Source organism: Zosterops lateralis (assembly GCF_965231275.1).
Source record: "Zosterops lateralis genome assembly, chromosome: 5".
Lineage (NCBI taxonomy): Eukaryota > Metazoa > Chordata > Aves > Passeriformes > Zosteropidae > Zosterops > Zosterops lateralis.
The window spans coordinates 25,741,609-25,757,538 of record NC_139766.1 but is presented as its reverse complement, the minus strand read 5'-3'; the positions used below and the strand labels follow the sequence as shown (position 1 = coordinate 25,757,538).

At 37.4% G+C, this 15,930-nt stretch overlaps 1 protein-coding gene across 1 annotated transcript in view; it reads left to right on the top strand.

The window, feature by feature from the left end:
• GABRA4 (gamma-aminobutyric acid type A receptor subunit alpha4) overlaps positions 1 to 15,930 on the top strand; it is a gene marked incomplete at both ends in the record, with an annotated part of 36,054 nt that continues 20,124 nt past the window's right edge. The window contains 7 exons of the mRNA XM_083861512.1: positions 1 to 83; positions 175 to 293; positions 9,549 to 9,616; positions 12,041 to 12,261; positions 12,364 to 12,446; positions 14,171 to 14,314; positions 15,680 to 15,832. Of these exons, the coding sequence (XP_083717638.1) occupies positions 1 to 83; positions 175 to 293; positions 9,549 to 9,616; positions 12,041 to 12,261; positions 12,364 to 12,446; positions 14,171 to 14,314; positions 15,680 to 15,832 (871 nt within the window). The remainder of the gene's footprint in view (positions 84 to 174; positions 294 to 9,548; positions 9,617 to 12,040; positions 12,262 to 12,363; positions 12,447 to 14,170; positions 14,315 to 15,679; positions 15,833 to 15,930) is intronic.

Genomic DNA, 15,930 nt, shown 5'->3' with positions numbered 1-15,930 from the left:
ATGGTTTCTGCCAAGGAGCCAGCCATCGCCATGTCCTCGGGTCTCTCCATCGCCCTCCTGCACTGCCTGTGCCTGGCGACCTGGTGAGTATCCCGGCGGTGCCGGGGCCCGGGGCCGGTGCGGGGCCGCTGCTCCCCGCGGGCTCCGCTCACCCGCTCCCCCTTTGCCTCGCAGTCTCACCGGGCCGCCGGGGCAGATCAAAAAAGAGGAGAAATTGTGGCCGGAGAATTTCACCAGCATCCTGAACAGCCTCCTGGATGGCTATGACAACCGGCTGCGACCGGGATTTGGGGGTACGGTGGCGGCGGCGGGCGGGGGTGGCCGGGCAGGGCGGGGGGCGAAAAGAGTGACCGAGAACGCGGGGCTGTGCCCCCGCCCCGGGGCCCGAACCCCCGGGAAGGGCCGGCAGCGGGGCAGCGCTGGCCCGAGAGCCGCGGGGGCCCCGTGGGGCGGTCCCGGGCTCGGCCCCCGCTCGGCTGCGCTGCCCACATGCCGGGATCGGGATGCCGCTGCCGCTGCAGAGGAAAATTAAGCCCTGAACCGGGGTGCGTTGGCTCGGTGGGGATGGAGGGACCTGTCTAACACCCAGATTTCATCTCCTTCTTGCCGGGTTTTGACCCGTAAACGCCGCGATCGGCTCCTGATAGAAACAGGTGTACTTTTACCAGCCCGGGAGGTTGGGTCTGATGGATTATGTTCCACTAGTTAGGGAAAATTAGTGCTCAGGTCCCAGTTCTTTATCACAGTTGCTGAAATTCCAGCTTTGATTTAGCAGTAGCAGACTTAATTGCTGTGTAGGAATTAGACGTGGTGGAGTTTCAAATTTGCCTTTACCTGTGTTCTGCGTGTGGGAGTTTGGGGCCTCTTCCTCTCCCCAGGCTGTTAAGATGCAGTTTTGTGATGCTGAAGAAGCAGCCAGACTTGCTGTTCTTTATGATTTTGATGTTTTTATGTAGGGACTTGGAACCAAAAAATCATTAAGATCCAGGCAAAATGAAAGTTTATTCTGTAATTTGGAATGAAGATATTAAAAAAAGGCAAATTTGAAAGTAAAAATAATATTAAAAATTTAAAATAAATGCCACAGACCTTTTTATGATGCTCAGAGCTGTGATGAGGTTTTTATAGGCTGCTTCCAATACAGGATTGAATGAGATCCTTGCGTAGGTTTATGTTGCGAAATACTTTCTTCCTTCTCTGAAAGTACCTGCTCCATACATGTGATCTCTCCACACTGACATGTATGACAGCACATTCCCCACATGCCGTATGCAGTGCTCTCACATGCACAATCGTGATTGTCAAAGGACAACACCTGGCACCCATGGACCACTCTTATTATTTTGAGTGTGTGGAATAAATGAGGCTTTCTTAAGTTAGCTTACACATCAAGTGAGAAGGAAGCTAAATTTATTAACACCCGGAGGAGTCATTGGGAACTGATAGTCTTTTGCAATTTAGTCTTTGTAGAGAGGTTACAGACACTTCTGCACGCGTACAAGAGATGTGCTAAGTTTGGCATCATTTTAGGTTGAATGCCAACTAATTAGTCATCTAGCAAAGATGCTTTATGAGCATTATCAGATTTCCAAAATTAAACAACTACTGAATATGTAATATATGGTGATTTTTATTTTAATACAGTTGTCCTTTGCAAGATGTTTTGCAAGAGTAGGTATTTTTCCCCTGTAAGTGTGGCAGACTTTCAGCAAAACACAATCAAGGAGAAAAAGTTCATTGTTCATTGAACTTTCACATTGGCAATATTGAAGTAATTAGGAGAGAGAGGAAAAAACTCAGATTTCAGCCTGGGGAAAACACTTCTGGGTCAATATTTCACTGTTTCACAAAATAGATATTATTTTGCTTCTTTTTTTCCTTAGAACCATCTCTATGGTTTATGTTTAACCACTCATCTTTGAGTTTTGAACTTTAACATAAAACATGGGGCGAAATGCTTTGTGTTGAAAAATGATGCTTGCCTCCCTAGCTCTTTACAGTGAAAATTATCTACACCTGATTTGAGAAGTACAACTTTGGATTAAAAAAAAAATCAAACAACAAAACCAACCAAAGAAAGAAATTTCTGTAATTGATTAGATTTCACTTCTTGACATTGCTCAGAGTAATTGCTACAGACTCTTTATTGAAATAGAGACTATGAAAATCAACTTTTACCTATATTTTGGTTTTTTTTTTTTTTCTGGTGAATCTTTATCAGAAATGGGATTTGTTGCTTGAAAGTGGGTCACTCGCTAGTTTATAGCATTGCAAACAAAATGTCAAAGGGGATGGGAATATTTAGAGATGGAAAGTATAGTGTGTTTTGGTAATGTTAAAGCTACATCACTTTCTGATAAACAGCAGAATACTTATTTTTGTTTTCTTCTTGAAGCTGATTCACCATCTAGTTTTCACAAGGCCTGAAATGAAACGAAGGTTTTATTTTAAGAGCAAAAGACCTCACAGAGGACTAACTGATGCTGATTTTAAACTTGAAATTGATGAAAATATTTCTAATTCTGGCACAAATTATGTTTAAAATCAGACTTGGGGAGGTAGCCAAATTCTGAATTTTGCTGGCATATTCCAGTGTTACCACAAATAAAAAAAACATGAAGATAATTCACATGCAAAGGAATGTAGAAAATGTTTGATTTTGGAAATTTCCTACAACTGGCTCAAAATTCTCCATACTGTCATTAATTTGCACATTTTTTGGTAGTTATGGAGGAGAAGTTAAATTGTCACAGCATGCTTACAGATGTGAATGTGGTCTCTCAGGAGAGTTGTGAACCCCAGTGGAGTATGTGGAAGCTTCTCTTGGTGGTACTTACACAGGAGCATGGCATATGTTGAGGGTTAATAGCAGAATGAAGTTCCCCATGTCACTGGATTGATACATTGCATTGTAAGTTGACGTTATTAAATGAATTTAAAAAACTTAAAAAGTTGTCACCTTGCTAGGCACTGTGAGGTTTGGTAGTGTGAAAAACAAAACTAGAAGGGTTTATTTAAAAGGTTTAATGGTCTAAAGACCATTGAAGTGAAAGTTCCTGTTAAGTTGGGGCAGGGGGAGAATCTAAAGAGAGAAGCAAAGAAATGTCACCTAGAAATTGAATGAAGTAAAGCAGAATGGGCAGTTTCATGTAGGAAAGAAAAGAAGCCCTGCAACTGCTGTCAGGAAGACTTTAAATGCATTTTAGAGTTTTGAATTTGAGTAGATGGAATGTATTTAAGGACTAATGAGTAAAGTAATGCTGTATGATGTTTGAAAATAGTGCAATAGAAATTAAGTTAGTTCATTCCCTACACTGTATGTTCTGTTATATCATTATCCTGAATTTCAGCATGCAGTTTGTAGTCCAAGTAGGTTTCCTGGTCACAACCACTCTATATAAACAGTATTTTTACAGAAGCTGCTTGTAGTGGCATTAATTAAAATCATCATCTGCTGGAAAACTTCAAGAGCACTACCAAAGTATTAGTTTGATTCAGCTGTAAAAGTTTGAAGTAGAGGCATTTCTAGCTAAACCCTATCTACAATTTTCATCTGCTTTTAAAATTTTGTGTATTGGATGAAGAAAAACTATAAAAAGTTATACAAGATGTATTTTCTCTGAAAATCACCTTATTACTTTTCTGGTGGTCAGTTTCAAAGTGGCAGTAGAAGTCCAAAATCTTTGAAAGGAGCATTGTTCGCTTGAAGTGAAAGGCCTGGGTCTGATTTGCACTTTTAAACCCTTGCATGATTTCAGACTTTATCTGAGTGACTCTTGACATTAGTGAGGGCCTGCAAGAGCTGATTCAATCCTGTATTGGATGGTAACTTTAAAAAATGTAATGGTGTCTTTGAAATTTTCATGGTACAGTAACTAATCACACTTGAACCTGGACTTAGGGACATAGGAAGGAATAAGTAGACTGAAGCTGGTGAGTAGACTGCGTGCTGCCATGTATCTGCTAATTCGAATGAATTGTGCCTTTCAGAGTACATCTGATCTCTGGCATCTTGCTTTTAATGGCAAATTGTATGGCCAGACCAAAGAAAGAAAGTGGTATGTGACTTGCCTCCTGCTCAAGGTTCTTAGGTTGGCTGTGGAACCCACTGACCACAAGCTGCGGCATTGCCCACAGACTGTTGCTAGTGTGTTTTGGCGTGGATGCCCATCAGCTGGTGAAAACTGGAGCTCTCTTCCTTGCTGAGTTCTATTAATTTGTGTGAGGTAGAACCTGCCATAAGTTTTCATTGTCAACTCATTGTCAACTACCGGTGTTAGCCCTGTGGCTTTCTCTTTGGAAATCGTCACATCCGCTGCTGACTCCTGAATAGGAGGAATAGGTCTGTGTTCATTCATTTCCCTTTTTCTTTTCTTCCTCCTTCAGTATTTTTTCTTATGATCTTGTAACTGTGGAAGTGCAGCTGAGTACTTGGTGGAATTAAATATATTGACCATTGTCTCCCCTAGGAAGGGTAGGAGGAGGATTCTCTGCCCCTCTAGTCTGTGTTGTTCAGCTGATGAACAGCATTTCTGAAGAGTTTCATTTCCTGTCTATGCAGGACTTCAGTCAGAAAATAAACACAAAATACACTTGAAGAGCAAAGGCAATTTTCTGTTTTTAGAGAAAATAAAAATATCTACATGATTATTAGCTCTTATTAGGAACTCAAGCATACCTTAAAGGTTCCATTGCTCAGCATAATAGGTATTATAATTTGTTTTTACTATTTAGATTGAAAATGGACTTGAAGTGAGCATTGAAAAGTGAAGCGAGTAATTTTTTTTTTCCGGCAGTTGTCCATTCTTTCTCAGCTGGTGAAAGTTGATGACTCAAAGCTTAACAGGATATGGTGTTAGATACCTGTAGGTGACAGATTTGATTCTGGCCTCAGTTAGTAATGCTTGAAGTCATTACCATCTGTCTGTTGTTCAGTGATCTGTATAAAATTAGCTGATATTCTTAGTCCAGTTCTTAGTAGACAGGTGTCCACATCGTGAAAACTGGCCCCAGTATTAGGCTTATTGGCTGTCTCAGCAGAGATGGTTTGCTGATAAACAGGCAAAGAAACAGTAATCTCCTAATTTCTGGAGGTACACTTTTCCCTTTTAATGTTCAGACATTCTGATGGAAGAACATACATAGAGAGAAAGGTTATTGTGTGCTGCTGTGTTTGTCGTATTTTCTTTTGGTAGAGAATGTAGCCCATGTGTTTGAATTCTGCATTAATTTTTTAAAAATGCCCTACCTAGTTCTGGCTTCTGAACAGAATTCTTACATATAGCAGGTGTCCTTAGCTGTTCTTTCTGATAGAAACAAGAGCACATGTTTCATATGATGGATTTTTTTTTTCTTTTTTTTTTCCCTCACTTAAAAAATGTCAACCCTATTCAGGCAGCAGGAATTTGGAAAGAGAAAACACCAAATCTTTCACATGTAGTTGTATTTTAAAAAATCTGTCGCAACTACTGGTTGTTTTGTGGGGTTAGGTGTTTTGTTGTTTTTTTTTTTTTTTTTTTTTTTTTTTTTTTTTTTTTTTTTTTTTTGTTTTTGTTTTTGTTTTTGTTTTTGTTTTTTTTTTTTTTTTTTTTGTTTTTTTTTTTTTTTTTAATGTAGCTGTAGGAACTGATGTAATATGATTTTATGTGGTTTATATATCCTGGGACTGATCTCCTAATAGCACCAATAACTGCACAGTATTTACATTGTACTTTGTATGTTGAAACCTTTGTACAGACTTTCCAATGAGTTATGGGACCCTTGATGGCAACATTGGCAATATGCAGAAAGGCTGTGCAGGATTGGAGTGTTTACATACAGCGGAGATCTCTGCAGTGACAGTTGCCTATGGAGACGCAGGGATAATGGAGCCCGAAGTCTTTCACTAGGAGCTGTGCTGCAGTTCAACCCATATGATGACATAAAATGCATGGGAGAGCTCTTTTATATTCCTCATCCCAGGGTTAGGGCCTGGCATCACTTCTTCAGCCCACATGTAACATCTAGAACACTGAACTGTTCTGACTTTTTGCAGGGGTTGCATTTAATCCTCCCTGAGCTTCTTTAAAGTATATTATCTTGCAAGCAGTGATTCAGACTTAACTGTTCCCACTGCAGTGTGTAGGACTCTCCTCCTATTTCATTGACATAAAAATACACACCAGTATGATATAAATAGTTCTTCAGCATTCTGAAGATTTATGGTGGATAGATACTTTGTGAAGATCCATTGAGTGGTAAGCCCAAATGGTCATATTTAAAGTTAATTGGCCATCTTACAATTCACTGCATTTTATTGCCAGTAATAGAGCGTTAAGGATTCTAATAGGATCTTAGGCTTGCAGAGCCCGAGTTGATTAAGTGGTGCAACACATTCATTTTGGAGGGCTGCTTAAATCACCAGTAAAAGTAGGTTAGGTGACTACAGATCACCTCCTCGTTGACAGGAATTCCCACGATTAATAATAGTTTAAAAAAGAAGCAGCAGCATGACTCACTATTTATACCCCCGCTATTGTTACCAACTATGTTTTCTTCTGGAACAAGAAGAACAAGAGATAGGTATTAGTGTCGCCATAGATACTCCTGGGTTGGCATTAAGTACTGGGATGTGCTAGAAAATCCTAGATTTGTCATTTCACAACTGTTAAGGCCAATGTAGGTGGAAGATGTGGAGCATGAAAGGGCTGCAATTGGAGAGCAAGCATTAAGGAGATAATCAGCTTCACTGTCTTTGCTCCTACCAGACATTGAACTGTTTGACCAAGGTTTTGACTGCAAAGCAAGGATTTGTATGTCTGTACTGGCTGGATAACTGTTATGATGTCTAAAGTATTTCTAGATCCACATTCATGTGCCATTTTCTAGTGGAATAAAATGTGATTTTAACATCTGTTTTGTCACTCTTCTGCCGTCAAGCTGGACAAAGCAACCAAATGTAAATACTATTTTGTGGCCTCCTAATTGTTTGAGATTTCCTGCTTCCTTCTTTCTCATAGGTCATACTAATAAATATTTGAGAACAGAATAGCAGTTACTGGAGAGGGAACTCAAACAAAGTTTTAGTCTCGTGCTGCTGCTATAGTGTTTCTAATAGCATTAAGTCATAGGCTTGCTGATTTGGAGATTAGCTTCTTGATCCTAGCTTTCCCCTTCTTTCTGAGAAACTCGAAAAAACAAAGTTGCAAAAGCCTCTCAATGCCTATTGCCCATGAAACTGTAATAATTTAATAAAACAAACAAAAAAAATCAATGTCTGAGGAGAAGCAGCTCATGCCTGTGGGAAAATCTATCCCTTTGCTCAATTTGGTATGATTGTAAAATTACAGTGTTCTGTAAGCTAAAGAAAAGAGTATACCATCAGAGGAAAAACACTTAAAGGTTTGGGGTTTATTTAAGGAGTATTCCTATTTAGTTTCTTAGAACTAGCAAGTAAAGCAGTTCCTGAAAGGAGTTCAGGGACTTGTCTCTGTTACTCAGTAAAAAGGGAATACTGAATATTGAACTCAGCTCCTGAAATTCTTGAAGGAATTGAGTGCAGTATTCACTATTGTCTCATTATTGAGTAGCAAAGACTAATTCCTATATTTTCTTATTAAAACTGTGGGAAAGTGATTTTTTCACTTCTATAGAACTAATTCCAGAAATATTTCAAGTTCAAATTAAATAAATATTTATATATTTAAATCAACCCTGGATAAATTTTAATAGTGTGTGTATGGGAGATCAGTGGTAATTGAATTTCTTCTGTTTCTACATGCAAGTATGACTGGGCTTTTCTCTCCTATTTTCTAGCACCATAGATAAATGTCTTCACTTCTAATCTCTTGGAGCTCTTCTGCTCTCCAGAAATGTCATTGGACTACGTTGTTAGTAAAATGAGTGATCTAAACACTCATGGATTTCCCTGACTGATGAACACTTTATTATTTGTAGAGAAGGGAGCAGCTTTTGTTTGACATGTTTGGAGAGCAACCCACTGCAAAATAAATGGCGTGGTATGCAAGTGTGTTATCTGGATCTTGGGGGTTGCTTCTTAAAACCTCTTTGAGGCAGACATACCAAACTGCAACTTTCCAGGGACCTCTGGGCTACCAACTGTTGAACAGTGAAATTTTTTAGAGTTATTTTGAAAAAATGCCCTTCTGTGAAACTCAGCTTTCAACAAAGTAATCTTTTTTGACATTTAGATGAAAAATTCTTTTTGATGATGAATAATTCAATTATTCTACAAATAATTGGCAAATTCTGTAGTAAAACAATTTTACATGGTTTTCTTTTACTTTTTGTTCATGGCTTGAGACTTGTTCTAGGTGCAAAAAATTCAAGTTTCCTGTTTTCCTATTGGTTACTATTTTTATCTTTTACCATTTGATTCAAAATGACATCTGTGAAGAATGATTTTTTAATTTTTTTTTCTTTTCAAGTGGGACATATTCTTCTGTTGCTAACTCTGTTGACTCTTTTCTCCTTTCGTTTTTACATTGCAAATATTATGATAAAACCTGAATTATCAGACTTGAGCCACTTATCCTCTTTAGTAATTTGAGTTGTAGGGGTTTAGAATTGGTTGTGAATTTGTAGATCATGCATGTTTTTTTCAAACAGATACTGTTTGATAAGACCTTCAGTAGATTTTTTTTTAACTTACAATGTGAGCCAATTACCTGAATTAAACTGTTAGCTAATGCTTTGATCACAAAATCATCATAACAGCGGATAAAGATTAGCATCTTTCTAGACTTTTACATTAGGGAGATACCTAAATCCCAGTGAAATTAATGCGTGCATTCTTTGGTTTAAGGGGGAAGGTAGAGTGTACTGAAGAGTGCATGCCCATTTAAAATTTCAAGGTAGTGAATGAAACAATACATTAAAATGAAACTGTTTTCTCTGCTGGTTGATTTGCCGTACACAGCTGTGAGACTGCAAAACCTCTGCTCAGTGCACTGTTTTTGACAGTGTCCTAAGTATCTTTGGTTCTCTCAAGACAGACTTTGTAGCAGAATGTGGGTCTTGGCTCAAACCCAAAAAATACTTAGACCTCCAACTTTTATTTTGGATATTAGTATTAAAGCACTTAAGTACATCTCAGGAAATGGATGCAGTCCTTGATCCTGCAACACGAAATTGCTCAGTGCATGGCATGCTAATGTCTCTAGTCCAGTTATTAGCAGTAGGTCCAAATATTAGTAATAAATGGTTTGAGGAATGTGGATTTCCTGGATTCAGTGCTTATTGTTAAGTAGAATGGTGTTCTTAGTGAGCCTTTTAATTTTTTGGCATCTGTTTTCTTAGCCCTTGAGTCAACACTGGTTTTCTGAATGGGGATTTGCATGGAAATGCTGCTTTTGATTTATTTATGTGGTAAAGGTAATTGAGCAGTGCTTCTTATTTGGGACTTATCTGAATTGACCTCTGTTTGCGTTTTGCTCTTGCTCATCCACAGAACCCTGAAAGCGGTAACTGTTCACACACCAGGATCATTTATGGGAATTGTTGACCTGCAAAATTCAAATTTTCTTGCTCACTTCCTTTTCATACATTAGGTCCTGTTACTGAAGTCAAAACAGATATATATGTCACCAGTTTTGGACCTGTTTCTGATGTAGAAATGGTATGTATTTCTGGGATTAAAATGCCATTTCCTGGTTCTGAGAAACCATTAGCTGCAGTAGGAGTGGATGCTTCATCTGTACTGTTCTGTCAATCATGCAAATTAGGCAAGATTAGTAACAGCTTAATTTACAGGTTATAATTAGATACATGAGGCCTGATTCTGGTCACACTTTCAGTGGGTTTTGGCTGGCTTAAGAAATTCACTTCATAGGATTTAAAACAGATTTTCACGGCACCGAGGCAGAATCCAGCCTTGCAGGGAGTGTCTAAGTAAGTCTACTGTGGGGAAAATGTGTAATATCTTTGAAATTGCTTTTCATTTCTGAAACTTGTGTTATTCTCAGATAAATAATAACGACATCACTTCAAACGTACTTGTTGACGTTTTCATTTCAGATGAATGCCCTTTGCTGATCTTTGTGCTCCTTTTAAGCATCACTTTCAGCAAATGTTTGTCTGACAAGAGTTTTCATAAGTATCTGCAGAAATTAAACGTCCAAGTGACATGCATGAAATGGTAACAGAGGAAAAATATTATATTTGCATGTTCTATTATTTGTGCCTCAATGGCTTTTGCTTTCAAGGTCAAATCCCGCAAAACTCTCAACTTCTAAAATACAGTGATGTACCCTTCAATCATACAGCAGTTGATCTTTTTATAGCATATTCAAGAAATCCCATGGAAATAATACAACTATATATGCTGCACTGAATTTCTTCATGGAAAAAGCAATTTCAGGGTAGTAATTTTCTTCCCATTATAGTGCTGTTGTTTACTTTGTGTTGTACCTGATTTACTTTTATTATGTGGAAAGGTATGTTATAGCAGGGTATTTTTTTTCGAGTTACATTCATGACAGTAGTCTGATGTTGAAATGCATCTTACCCTTTCATTGGTTATCATGTGCAGTATGATGCTTATCAGAGTGACAAAGGTGTACAAGAATGTGGTCCCAAGGAAATCTAACAATATGTGCCTCAAATCTACAGTGAGGGCTGCATGGCATCTCTCAGGTTTCATTTTCCTGGGACATATTAGTTATATTGAAGCATATATATAGGCAGAAGTGAGAACATGGACTGAAGGAACTTTCAAAAGGAGACTTTACAGCAAATATTTCCCCTTTCTTCATTAGAGATGATTTAGAGGCTGTTTAGGGATACAGGAATCACTTCTGGAATACCCTTTAGTTAATGTATCCATTAGTGACCCAATGTAATCTGAATGTGGCTGCACTCATAACACTTGCTGTAACAGTGACATGTGCCATGGTCTCACTACAGGGGATGACCAGAATGACTTTTTAGTTGCTTTTGTACCTGTTTTCATTTCGTAATGAAAATGGTTGAAATCTTATATTAGAAAATCTGTCAGGTAGAAGCTAATAACAGAAACTGCTACTTATGAGCTATGAAGTTGCCAGCAAGAAATGACACTAGAAGAGAAACTTTTCCTGGATTAACTATAAATCACAGTGGAGGATACAGTCATGGAAAAGAAGACAGATATAATCCTAAGATGCATTACACTAGTAGACATGCCTCCTTGCCAATGCAAATAGATATGGCCTTACAAGTAATTTCAATGGAAACATTATGCAGAAGTTGAAATGAAGTCAGAAATCATTGTTTGGCTTAACAACAAAATCAAAACTGTAAGTTAGAAATTACTTAAAGCCTTTCATGTGACCTTTTTCAATATCACATGATATGATAGTTTTTTTGTGAAATCTTTAACTTCCCGAGATGAGAAATGCATTCCTTCATTCCATTCATTCACATATGATTTTTCATGATGTGCCTGTGTCTGCAGTTCTGCGATTGTTTTTTGCATGTTTCCTTTGGAGCACTTGAGTGGCTTTTCTGAGGAAGTTAATGGGATTGTTACATACTTAAAAAAAAATGTATATATATGCAAATCTCTATATAATTTATTATCCCTGTTTTGTGGGCATGGCAAAATACTTAGCTTTCCTCAGTTAAAAGCTTACTTTCCATGAGATGAAGTTAGGTTTTCTTTCCTAACTTTAAAGTGGAACTAATTGTTTGTCCTAGTATTTTCAACTTAGCCAGCAGCAGCTGATCTATGGATATATTTTCTTTAAAAATCTGTTGACAGTTCTTGTCAGAGATCATTTTGTTTCCAGTTACATGCTTGACTTCAAATTCAGTTGCTTGTTTCCTGCAACCTAATTAGGTTAATTATTCCTTAATGATTAAACGTGTAGCAGCTTATTGATATGACTAATGTAAGAAATTAAGCTATTAAGAAGTACATAAGACACTTTAATTGGTGGAAAGATGTTTGTGTAGTGGACTTAGGATTTTCTTTTCTAATGATTTCTTTGCTCCTGAGGGATTTCTTCTTTTACAGGAAACACATATGCAAATGTGATCTTTGTTTTTCTGCAATTTAATACAGGAATATACAATGGATGTCTTCTTTCGTCAGACATGGGTAGATAAAAGATTAAAATATGATGGCCCTATTGAAATTTTAAGACTCAACAACTTGATGGTTTCGAAGGTATGGACTCCTGATACTTTCTTCAGGAATGGGAAAAAGTCTGTTGCACATAATATGACAGCCCCAAATAAACTCTTCAGAATAATGAGAAATGGCACCATCCTGTACACAATGAGGTACCTAATGTGTTTGTTTGACTTTTTACAATTGCTGTATGCAAAAGTTGTACTGCCTAGACAAAATGGCAACCAGAGACTATTTAATTTGTTCCATTATAGGCTTACAATAAGTGCAGAGTGTCCCATGAGATTAGTGGATTTTCCCATGGATGGTCATGCTTGTCCTCTCAAATTTGGGAGTTGTAAGTTGCAATTATGAAATTTCTTGTAACTACAGAATTTAATTGTAGAATTAAATTTTGAGCAGTTACTAGACTGTCTGAATTTCTACGGTTATGTCTTGATATGCAATCCCTATGCAGACCAAACTCCTGTTAAGTTCTTTAGGACTTCAATTAAGACCTCAAAACTTAAACCCAGATAAGTAAAAATCAGTAGGTGATTCAGCTATTCCCACTATTCTGGATATACAGTTGCTTGAAATATGCAGTTTTTCTTGGTCTTTGGGGAGGAATTGGATACTCAGTGAAGTGAGAGATTCTCTGGAGAAGACAAACTTAACTTGAAACAGCCAGGTAAAAGACACCTAGGGAAGCAGGTTAACTGACTTTCTCTACAGGCGGTGGAAGCACATGGGCATCTTAAGAAAGAGGTGTAGGTTATGTCCAGAGATTTGACCTCTAGTTGTAATTATCTTTCTGCTGGCCCTATAAGATGAGTCTGCAGGGCAAGTTTAGACTAGATAAATAACTTTTTAACTGGTGAGAAATCTTAGTGCAGATGACTTTACTTTTCTGCTTTGAAGTCAGATGTAGGTTTTTGAAAAATGTCCAAACTTGGATAGAAGAAATAGTTGAGATATCTGCATAACAAACAAGAGAGGGTAGTCGTGGTTCCCTGATGTGAATCCAAAGCAGAGACCTCTGAGACCCCTGGAGATGGTTGGTGCACTCCATTAACTATCTTGTTCTTCTTTTAAGCCTTCTTTGTCACTGACTTCTCTGCTTTAGATCCCCCAATGGTTGGACATTGGTCTGTTTTCCTTGACTCCAAAGCTCTGAAGTCAGAAATGGCTGGAGAACCTTCAGAGATTTTCCATTGTATAAATTTAGCTTATACAGCTGGGTAGTCAGCCTGAACGGGGCTATGAAAGACACTGCTTTGATATGATTTTTCATCAGTGGAGACCAGGTGCTGCAAGATTTGTCTTTGGTATCAGCTGCATGATAGGGGTGCTTTGATAGTGGGGTCTCATCCACAGGCATAGCTCTTCAGACAGAATCAACACTCAGCAGGGATTGTTCTTAACACTAGTCTGATATTTCCCACTGTCAAACTTGAAATAATGTATAGCCATTTCAAATGTGAGACTGATTTGATTCAATTTTAACTGGAGTTTGGACTGTATAGGGATTGTATGCTAGCCCTAAGATATGTCTTTTGCATTAAATGTAAAATGTTTCTTTGTGTGTGCTTATTTTGAGGCCATTTGGACTTTTTTTACTGACCTATGATTTCTGGCAAATATTTTAAACAGAAGTTTAAAATATTGTTTTTAGTATAATCATTCTTTTCTGTAATGTGCCCCCAGTCTTCAAAATATATCCTCCTTGTACATACTCTTTTCTTTTTTTTTTTTTTTTTAGTTTATTTTAATAGTAAAATTTTAGTTAGAAACTGCTAAAATGAAGATAAAATTTGCATGCCCAGTAAGGGCTGATCCAGTAGAGATTTGCATTTAGTCTTCACATTCATATGTGAAGTGAATTTATGTGTGACACTTGATATATAACCTCAGCTCTCATTTATTCTACTCTGAGGGTGGCTTTTTGTGGGGTAACTTAACATGAGGGATATCTTCTGATGTTGTTCATGTGTGTTTTACTGTTTGGTTTCAGTAGGCTTGGGTTCTTAGTAAGGCATGAGAAAAAGTTTCCTATTTATGCAAACTGATGCTGTGTTGTAGATGCTTATCCAAAGAGTGAAATGATTTATACCTGGACAAAAGGACCTGAGAAGTCAGTGGAAGTTCCTGAGGAGTCTTCCAGTTTAGTTCAGTATGACCTGCTTGGGCATACGGTATCCTCTGAAACTATTAAATCTATTACAGGTAGGAATCTCATCAGTAAAAATCAACTTGAGGTAAAATTAATCTGTAACACTACCCAAAGCTTTTTCCTTTTTCTTCCTGTAAGTTTTATTCTACTGAATGTCATAGGGTATGTATTAAGGGCTGAGAGAGTGTAAATCTGAGTTAGGTTTCTGTCCTTGAGATTTACATTTGCAGATTCATTACCGTAGATTGCGACAGTCTTTCAGAAAGCTAGAATGAGATCATTACTCCAAGGGACAAAATGAGCATTTAATCGCTGCTTAAAATGCAGTTTGAAGAGTCAAGAGGATGCCTGGGTGAGGAAGTAATTTCTCAGCACTGTATCCACATTATGTGCAAAAGACTTCCTTTGTTTGGTGGTGCAAACAGCTCAGGATAGAAGTACAGCATACAGAATGGGTTATTAAAACCATAAAAACCCTCTAGTCAGATAAGGGTAGGCACAAATACGTTAGTCACAATAGATGCTTCTGCTGATTTGTGCTGTAAGAAATAAGGCAAATGGCAACTACAGGCATCCAAAATGAGTGAAGTATCACTGATGAGCAGTGTGGTGATAAACAAGCATATTCCCAAAATATTTTTAAAATTTGGAATCATTTTATGAACATCAGCAGGTTTGGGTGTTGTTAGATAGTCAAAATGAAAGCAATAAAGCAAATATATTTGATGTATTGCTCTGTGGATGTTTTACACAAAGATAAAATGGCATTTTGCAATTTGCTAGAAATTTACTTCTCAGCATATAGATTATTATAAATTAACAAAAAAAAGTCCTTGCTGTCCCAAAAGGCTCATTCTTTAGTGCATTATTTACACAGTGTATTGAGTTTATGGTAAAACTGCTTTTTTGGTCTGTTGCCTAATATGAATGGTAACATTTTAGATAAATGTAGAGTATTTTTAATTCTTCTCAATGATTGTTGCATTTGTTTCATTATCATATGGGGCATCAAAAAATTGAGATGCTTGCATAATATATAATGTGTATCATTGTTCTTATTGTTTTATTCAGCAGGTAGGTACCACAATGTTATGGATACTGTGGTAGGTAGATAAATTGTCTTGGGATTCTCTTCTTCAACAGCTGTCAAAAGGATTTTTAAAGTCATGCTTATACTGAAAAATGTAATCCAGTATTAGTTGTATTATAGTATTTTTGGTATCAACTTCCTTGGAAGGACCTACTGTTTCTAGGATTTTTTAAAAAACCTTAATTCATTCTTGTTCTAAAGAAGATATCTTTCTGTACGTGTTAAGTTATATGAATAGCATATTCATGAGTAGCAATCCTACTTGAGTGTCTGAAACAGTTATTCTGCAACACAAATGTTACAGAGAGAAATACTTTCTTTTTTTTAGGTGAATATATTGTTATGACGGTTTATTTCCATCTCAGACGGAAAATGGGTTATTTTATGATTCAGACCTATATCCCATGCATTATGACCGTGATCCTCTCTCAAGTTTCGTTTTGGATCAATAAGGAATCCGTTCCTGCTAGAACTGTGTTTGGTAATTATTTCCTTTTATTTTTTTTTTTTTTTTACTTGTAGTTGCTCTTTAAATAACTCTTGCTAGAAGAGGCCTTTTTAGTGCCTTGGGGTATACTC